Raw genomic sequence first — 9,321 nt, forward strand, 5'->3', positions numbered from 1 at the left:
TTCGCTTTGATTATCACACATGGTCAGCAGAAAATGAAATAAAGAAGTTACGTTTTGGTCATAGACTTACCAAGGTCTGCCACTTTTCCATTTTATTTTGTATGAAATGTGGATTAAAACCTTACTGCTAAATGAAAGTCTAAAGAGTGTCACTTAACATGGACCTTCATTGTTTCTACAGGGTGTGTAGTGACCAGCAAGTTATTTAGGTCTTTGTTTAAAGTGAACAATAGTCTTCTTTTCTTTTTAAGGGCCACTGCCATTTTGGGTTATTTACCTCAGGAGCTGGTGAGAACTTCATTTTACAAATACTGTTATGAAGATGACAGAAGATAATGCTCAATTACCAGAAAGTCACAGGCAAGGTATGCATCTTACAGAAGGGACAACACTTGATTCACTGCAATTGCACTTTTGTGCAAAGCTCTGCCAAAGACCAGGACTGCTCTCACTGTTCAGTGAATCTGGTGGAATTGGAGTGCTTTTGCTGCAATGGGTGAAAATAGTATTGTAGTTCATCTTACCTGTGGACAGTTCATCCATTACTTGTCCTTGTCCCCCTCTGTCGCTGTCTGCTGTAAGTGCTGCAGGTGAGAGAAAAGATCAATACAAGGTGCTACAAGTTCAAAATAAAAGACGGCTCATTCATCACACTAAAAAGCCGCTGGTTCAGTTTTAAGAACCCTTGGACCAAAGAAGTGGAGTTCATTGTCTCTACCAATACTCTAGTCATGTAAGTAAAACTCTCCCTTTCAAGCTTATAATATAATATCATGTTGTACAATCCTGTTGTATGACATTCATTCTATATTTGTTGTTTATAGTGTTATAGTTTAACAAGACTAAACACAAATTGCAACTAGAACTGGATATCATAAATTTTGCACGTATTCAGTCATAAACAAAAGTATTGGACAAAATAAATGATTGACATTTTGACCAGATGATGGTGCTAAATGAGACCAAAGTTATTACAATCATCCTCTGTGGACAATGCATCTGTGCATCAAATCTCACAGCAAAAAATCTGTTGGTGTCAAGATTTTTCAATTAAGGAGCTGAAAAGTCAGGTCAGTCACGATGACTATAGAAGAAAAGTAAGAGGATCATCAAAGACAGTAGGCTTCCTCTTGGTATTGGTAAATTCTGTGCCAATTAATTTGAATGGATGTTGAGATATTTGACGGGTGATAAATGTAGATGTTTGACCTGCTGATGGTGCTGGAGGAAACGTCAGAGGATTACAAAAGTCATTCAAATGCATCTTGTGGGAACGATGAATGTCTGTACCTCATTTTGTGCCAATCCATCATGTAGATGTTTAAGTGAGAGAGTCAGGGGGATTCATCCTTTGGGGACCATGAATGTCCGTAAAAATATTCTTGCAGTCCATCCAATAGTTGTGGAGATCTTTCAGTCTGGACCGAAATGGTGGACCGACTGGCCAACCGCTGCACGGCAACACAAAGAAAGTGCAGAATAAATTAAGGATATCTGTATATTCTGTGTGACTAATGTAGGTTGCTGAGCTATGACATAATACACAGTCATGCCTCTTTCACACTCTTTTACTTTTTCATTTGCAAAACAGTCCTTCAGTTGACAGACCTGAGAGCGGTTATCAGCCTGCTGCCTCCCCACACACAATGGCCACCGTACTGATGCCAGGTGACAATCAAAAAGCCCTTTCTTATGTGTTATTTGTTTTAAATCTCAACCATCAAAGCAAAGCAGCACATCATTAATCGTACAGCCTTGTCCTATTGCAGGTGAAGGGAAGCTGGATCTCCAAACGGTGCCTGGAATTCCTAATGGTACGAGGGCAGGCGCTGGGAGGATTGGGCACGATTGCAGGAGAGCTGTTGGAAATCCAGAGGTATAACCATCTCCTGACTAATATCGACAAACCTCTTTTAATATTTGACATCAGTTAATACTTTGGAACATTTATGTACTATGTTAATGTGAAATCACAATTCACAGCCTGACAGCTGTTTTGCTCATGTCAAAATTTGCTAAAATTGCCCTTAAAGAGACAGTGTGTAGGTTTTGGCAGCATCTACTAGTGTGGTTGCAAATTGCAACCACCTGAATACCCCTCTACTCACTCCTTTCTTTCCAAAAATGTGTAACGCCATTCACTTCACTCAGAGGCCCTTCTAACTACAATAACACTACTTAAGTAGCGACGGAAGTGCTGTGGTTTTGCCCTCTGCGGCTCACGTTGCCCCAGTTTCCCAAGTGTGTTGGAGAACTACTGTGTCCTTCAGGTAACACAACACGTAACAGGCTCCAGCTAGAGCTGGTGTTTGGTTTGTCTGTTTTGAGATACTGTAGAAACATGGCGTTGCAACATGGTGGACTCACTGAAGAAGACCCGCTCCCTATGCAAATACAAAACGCTCATTCTAAGGAAAACATGTTTCTTGATTTCAAGCGATTATACACCATTTCTGTTAATAGACCCTAAAGGCCTAAATGCTACACACTGTACCTTTAAATGTGCATAAAAATTATATCAGAGTGAAAAAGTAAGAAAGCAATACTGCAGATTGATTACTTTTACACATAACTCCACGTAAAACCTAAAAAACATCGTCTACTTACTGGCACCAAAGTATGGACGTGTCCACTGTGATCTCAGAGGGTCAGACGGTGTTTGAGGAGGAAGTTCCATATGTGGTGTCTGCAGCTCTGGAGAACCTGTTGGGGAGCAGGGTGGAACATATCCTTGGGAAGAAGGAAAGAGGCAACCAAACACAAAACTACTCAACAGCACGAGAGGTTGCAACATCAGGTCAGGACGAGGAGGATGTTTTTGGAGCCTTCAGGACAAGCTGAAGGAGGTCAAGACTTGAAACTGGTGTGATTATATCATGTGACCTGCACATCCGCCATCATCATGGGATACCTGCATACACACCTGCAGCAGAGGCTGGGAAGCCAAAGAGAAAAGGACAATGCTCAAAAGGGTTGAGAGGCGTTTATATTGGAACAGCATGTCCACTGACTTCCTTCCCCACCTTAGCACCATGTGGTGATCAGCGGACAGCTCTGATCCTCTGGTAGGGCTATGTGTCTGACAATATGACTACAGAGTCAATTATCAATCTTCGAAAGATGTTCCGCTACAAATTGCATTAGAAAGTGTAGACTCTTAAGATTGACTGATACAATATACATCTACCATAAAAAGGAAGAAAACAAAGCAGACTCTCAAAAAGAGTAATGTTTAAGACCTTTCTTCCCAATGGGATCTTCTTTACGATCTCCTGTCCAGCCATCAGCTGTAGCCAGACCTGATTTGTTGAATTTATAATAGCTATGGCATGTTATAAAGGCTATCCTCTCTGGTCTGTCAACTTACTTCCCTCTCTTGTTCATCACATCAATGTGATCAGTCTTGGGACAGGCGTTACTGAAACTACTGGCAGGTTTTAGAATATTAAGGATTGAACATATACAAAAAGGTTATTTTGATGTCTTTATTTGATGATTTGACGTTTTATTTTTGAACAACAATTTCAAGCTTTGCACAAAAAGACCACAACAGCCTGTGCTCTGCTTAATATCTTGGCTGCGGGAAGAGCATAACATCACAAATCAGATCCAGCCAATAACTACATACCCAATTACAAGATTCAAAGACATGTGAGAGGAGTTGAACCAGAGACCATGACACTATGCGGTGAGAACAGGTTTTTTTTCGATGACCAGAAAGTCACATTTTCCCCAAAGCACATTTAGTAGTTAGGCCACTCAAGATAATCAAAATCAATATTATCAGTAAAATATAACCCTGTGAAAAAACAGTGACACCACATGAGTGCTCAGCCAAAACCATCAAAATAAGGTACAATAATGTTGTAAATAATAATGTAAACAATAAGTGTTTTACAGATCTTTTTTTTTCCCCAAACAGAAAAATAAATTCCTTTGGTCAAGTAAAAAATCAAAAATAATATTGAACTCTTCCTTCCACCAATCTTAAGTCCCTCATGCTTCTTTTTCTACAGTCAACCAGGTTCTTGAGGCTCAAAGGCTGCAAAGGAGGTGTGTCAAGGCAATATGGTTATGGTGCCCCTGGCGCTCCATGCTGCAGCATGCTGGGAGAAGGACTAGAGAAATAGGAGAAGGGGCAGAGGCATTGAAAGAGGACCAGTGTGTCCTCAGACAGCAGGTGAAGGTGCATCAGGGTCGGGCTCATTGCTGTAGTTGTTGCTGTAGTGATTCCCACTGGGTGGGTGATTAGGTAGGTTGTCCAGTTCATCCACTTGGGGCCCAGGGTGCATCACCACCAGCTGGTCCTGGGGGAAGTCGGCTGCTGCTGCCGCCAGGTTGGTGATGGACTTGGACTTGACACACTGGAAGTCCACGTGGCGGCTTTTACCCTCTTCCTTTTCCCAGGACATGCGGATGAAGGGCCTCTGGACGTAGTTGTAAATTACCTCTGGACGACCTCCTGGTCGTTTTTTGACTTTCTCTTTATATGTAGGGTAACCTGCCAAAGGAACAGTGTGGACAAATCATGAGTTCAGTTTGTGTAAACCAGTCCTGGTCACCTAGAAGACAAAGACACCAGAATGATGGGGCAAGAGCTACTTGACCATTAAGTGAAAAACCATTAATGCTGGTGCATGTTCCAAAGGAAAGGAGGGTCATAAAGTGTGCGATTTCATTTAATGAATAATTACGTGGCTGGATTGTTTGGAAAAGAGAGCTTAAAATTGGTAAGTTAAAGTAACAGTCTTTTATCGTGGACAAAGAGCTGATAGTGTTGAGTTACGTATTTGAGACATAACTTTTGTGGTGATAAATAAAACTACAAATGTGTTAGAGATGACATAACACCACTTGCTGCAAAATCACCCGTTGACCAGGACTCTAAAAAGGTTTGGCCAACATTTTTTAACCGTATCACCAGAAACAATAATGCCTTGAAGGTTTTTGGCCTTTTTATGGAGTGGAGGAATTGTTTTCCAATATAGTCTACATTGAAAGACTAATTGGTAGGTCTTTCATTCATTTATGGCTAGAGTGCACTGAGTGACAGCAGTCTCCTTACTGCAGTGTTGGTGAACATCCAATATGCAAAGATTAAAAGCCTTTTCCTTGACATTTTGTCCATTCATAAAACACACACACAGCCAGACCAAAGAAGTGGTAAACTGCTTTCAATGTCCTTGAAAACGATTTGCCCTCAATATTGCAACACACAAAACTAATTTGTTATAATTGTTCTCAGTAATATCAAAATAATCCCTTCTGCAAGACGTCAGTTGTATTTATCTTTTTTCTTTGCCCTTAGTACTCCATTGACAAGGAAGAATAAACATTACTATTTACCTTTTGAGAGTCCAACATACCTTCAATGCCCAGTCTTATTTTCTTTAATCCTCGATCCTTTAAAACTGATTTGGCAACATCTCGGTTCTCAATATACTTGAAAAATCTGTACAGTTTTGTGCTGTAGATGACTGCGAAGAGAAGAACCACAACAAATGTGTTAATCACACATCAGTCTTTTGTGCACGTGCAGACCTGTGTGCCTGTATTCTGTATTAACGTGTACCCACTCTGTGAATACTCTTCCCCCATCTGTGGTGGATATTCTTCGTCCCAGTCAACCACATCATCGTCGGTAAGGACTACAATGTGACATTCCCTCTCTCCGCTCTGGGCACTGGCCACCATCAAAGGCAGTACCATCTCCTCCAGGTAAAACTCAAATTGCCGCCGAGCTCCATCATTGGACAGCTCATGCATCAGGGCACCTGATGACAAAGGAGATTGTATTAGTTAGAAGATGTGAACCAATTCATACTGGTTCTCACAACTCCCCACCACGAGTTGAACTTGTGTAAATAAAAACCTAAAAATAAAAGTTCTACCTGCATTAGCATACATTTATGATAACATGTTTTCTGTTGTGTAAGGCTTAAGAGGAAGGAAGTGACACGGCAGCCTTGCTGCGTCTCTTTTTAACGCCGACTCACACTGCCACCGTTAATGGGTAACATTAACAGCTACAATGCCCCAGACGAAATACTCACTGAGGTCTCTGCATTTGATGGTGCTGTAGTCGAAGGAGATGCATAGATAGTCACACGCCTCCCGCAACTCAGGGATGGAGATTCCATCAGGACAGCGGATTATCCCAGATTTGTAGTAATCCTGTCAATTAGACAGAAATCACATAGACGGCTGTCATTTCAAACAGTGTTAATCCATTAGCTCATAATATGGTCTAAAACCTCATCAAGAGATGAGACGCCCAGAATCCTCTGCAGGTGGGTCAGGGTGATGTCTCTCCAGATAATATGAAACATGCATAAATGAATCAAGTGCCCAAACGTAAAGACTCAAAGCTTTAAATAAAACCTCCAACAGTATCTTACTTTGGTAACACGTTTTGCCATCTAATAGAAGTTGAGAGCTTCACAGGTTAGACTTTACAGGTTGCCAAACTCATTCATTACTCAATCTGTCAAACAGTAACAAGATGAGTTCTCAGTAGGTCGAGGGTAACATGCAGTTAGCGCTGAAATTAGTTATCTGCTTTAAGACTGTTGCATGTACGCATGATACTAAATGTACTGCAGCTGTCTATTTGTAATATTGTGCTGTAGTTTAATGTGCTTCTTTGGTCTGTGATGCAAGACAGATTTCAGAGGGATCTGACAAAGTGTTGACTCATCTAATCATTACCTACCTCATCTTTACTGACAAGCATCTTTTCCAGGAAATATTGTATCACTGTATCACAAAGTAAATCTAACTTTGCCGCATTTAGTCTAATAACAGTTCTAACATATACAATCGGTTAACCTTGTTATATTATCATGCAGGAAATATACAACAGCCCTGATATAAATACCTCCTTCATGACGGTTATAATGGTCCGTTTTAGCTGACACTATGGTAGAGGGGTGTTGTTTTCGCTCTAAGGTTATTTTGGAGGCTGTAGTTTGTGGTTCTGTTGAGCCTTATTGTGGTATACCGTGAGGTGGTTCTTTGGTTTAACATTGTGATTCTGTGTGTGTGTGTGTGTGTGTGTGTGTCTCATCATGCCAACATGTGGTCCTGGAGATACCTACTTTAGCAGGCACTACCACAGAAGCGGTTTTGAGTACTTTGTATACATGTCTGTATTTGGAGAGACTTTGTCAATTCAAAAGCTTCACAATCAAGCAAGATGCAGTGAACTTTACAGGAGATGAAAATGAAGGTTGAGTTCAAAGATGGGTGTGGTCCAAGCATGAGCACCAGATGTATGAGTGTAGGAAGTGGAATATGGGGCTTTGGACCCCCTACTTTAGACCTCTGGCCAGATTTGGCATCACAGCTGGTGTGATCCCATTGCAGCATTGTCTTTAGTTTTTAGTCTACCATCATTGATACAAACAGAGAAAATCGTAGAGAGAAACTGACCAGAATTGCTCGGAAAACTGTTGAGCTAATGCCCTCAGCCACCTCGTACTCCCCCTTCTCGTTGGGCCGTGTGAAATTATGCTCTCTTCCAGATCCAAACATTCTGAAATAAAGAGACTTTATTTATTCTCTGAGTCGCAGACAAAAGAAATCATAAACTGCCATAGCATGTTTATACCTACAATACATCTATATGCATATACGCTGGATTTACATGTTGCTGATTAGTTAAATACTTTCAGTTATTGTGGCGATAATGAGTAGTGACAGATAATAATACTGGTCAAAGTATACTGTACCTGCCCAACATGGTATTGGGTTGTGCAGTGAAGATGGCAGGATCTACTACAAAGCGTGTGTTGTCAACAATCAGAGTGACTCTTTCTGAGGTCCTAATATTTCGGTTTCCCACAGTGGCACCCGCTCCCCCCTCCTTGGGATTCTCGTAGACAAAAACCATTTCTCCAACTCCCAAGCTCTTGAAGGCGCCTTCAGTACTTGACAGGCTGCTGGTGCGACTGCTCAGCACCCCGCTGCTGCTGGAGCCGCTGGGAGAGACTCTCTGAGGCCGCGGGCTACTGGGCCTCGATGACGAGGCACCATCTCGCTCTACACACAAACAGGCAGAGCAATGACTCATACAGGACTGTTTCCAATTTTAACTTAGCACACAAACCACAGGGCACACATCACATCAGAAAGACATAATTAATGACATACATTTTTTTATGATTTTGTGTCTGAATTTGGAGATTTCTGCATTTATGAGAAGCATTCTTCATCTTTGGCATCTATTTCAGTAGTGCTCCACTATTAGTAACATCTGATCTAAAACAACCAGACTAAAAAGGGTCCTACTCAGAACACCTGTCCCTAGAGAATCAGACTACAAGCCATCTTGGTATGAACACAATCAGGTAGATTACTGCTGACTTGAGCCACTCATGTCTGAGCTGCAAGTTGATAAATGCAGTCAGCTGTTCTCAACAGTAGCTGCCAGGAGCTGTGGACCTCGAGCATGATATCCATACGAGTCCTCTATTCTTTCCCTGCACACTCACCACTGTTGTGTTGGCGGGTGGGTGAGGTGACGTTGCGAATGCAGGGGGTGAGCTGGCCGTCTCTCTCGTGCGAGGAGTCCCTGGAGCGATCGCTGGAGCGGCGGCGGTCACGTGAGCGGTCACAGCCTCCACTGGCACCATGCATGCTCATCTTCCTCCACTCTAGATGCTCTGGCCTGACTGCTTCTTTTCAAAACAAAAGGCATCGTTAACATTCCTCTCTGTTTCTCAATATGTACCTTCAATTCAGCAAGCTTACATATGAGGCCTTAAAATGTATGCAACAACCGGACCTACCACATTCTGTAAGCTTATAATAAGAGTGTTACGCACAGACTTAGAATACAGCCAGTTTGCGTTGCCATCACCTTTGAATCTAACACAAAACCAATATTGATGTGGGATCATGCAATTTCTAACTCTTCTTTTAAAATTTGTTTCTGACAGGTCACATTTGCTTACTTAAAGAAAACCCAACAGTCCATGACTTATTGGGTTCATCAAAGGGAGAAAAGGAAGACTGCAGGGTAATAACATGCAGTCAGTACAAACTGAGCCACCGACCACAGGCAAACAATACACCCCCCTTGACCTAAGACGAAACGCACAAGTCTTACCTCTTCCTGCCTACTCTATCCTTACATCATATCTGCCTTTCTATTGTTCCCTCTGAAGAAAAGAAGCTAAACTAGGAAAATTACCTCATGTTAGGAAGGAGGAAGCAGCCCTTGATATGCTGCTATAGGCCTAGACTGCTCGGGGACATCCTAGGACACACTCTCTCTCTCTCTCTCTCTCTCTCTCTCTCTCTCTCTCTCTCTCTCTCTCT

The 9,321-nt window shown here is 41.9% G+C and overlaps 1 protein-coding gene across 4 annotated transcripts in view; it reads right to left on the minus strand.

The window, feature by feature from the left end:
* Window positions 1–3,471: 3,471 nt before the first annotated feature.
* Window positions 3,472–9,321, minus strand: part of btbd10b (BTB (POZ) domain containing 10b) — a 7,495-nt gene continuing 1,645 nt past the window's right edge. For 2 of the 4 annotated variants that reach the window (XM_031846885.1, XM_031846882.1), the window contains exons 2-8: window positions 8,493–8,675; window positions 7,731–8,040; window positions 7,432–7,534; window positions 6,054–6,174; window positions 5,577–5,774; window positions 5,367–5,477; window positions 3,472–4,501 (exon numbers count right to left, since the gene is read on the minus strand). In XM_031846885.1, coding sequence (XP_031702745.1) covers window positions 4,170–4,501; window positions 5,367–5,477; window positions 5,577–5,774; window positions 6,054–6,174; window positions 7,432–7,534; window positions 7,731–8,040; window positions 8,493–8,643 — 1,326 coding nt within the window. In that variant the 5' untranslated portion in view covers window positions 8,644–8,675 and the 3' untranslated portion in view covers window positions 3,472–4,169. Of the gene's footprint in view, window positions 4,502–5,366; window positions 5,478–5,576; window positions 5,775–6,053; window positions 6,175–7,431; window positions 7,535–7,730; window positions 8,041–8,492; window positions 8,679–9,321 lie in introns of all 4 variants that reach the window. The other 2 variants (XM_031846881.1, XM_031846884.1) reach the window with 1 other exon arrangement.

The sequence above is a fragment of the Anarrhichthys ocellatus genome, unplaced genomic scaffold (assembly GCF_004355925.1).
Source record: "Anarrhichthys ocellatus isolate YVR2014 unplaced genomic scaffold, GSC_Weel_1.0 scaffold6, whole genome shotgun sequence".
NCBI classification, from domain to species: Eukaryota; Metazoa; Chordata; class Actinopteri; order Perciformes; family Anarhichadidae; genus Anarrhichthys; species Anarrhichthys ocellatus.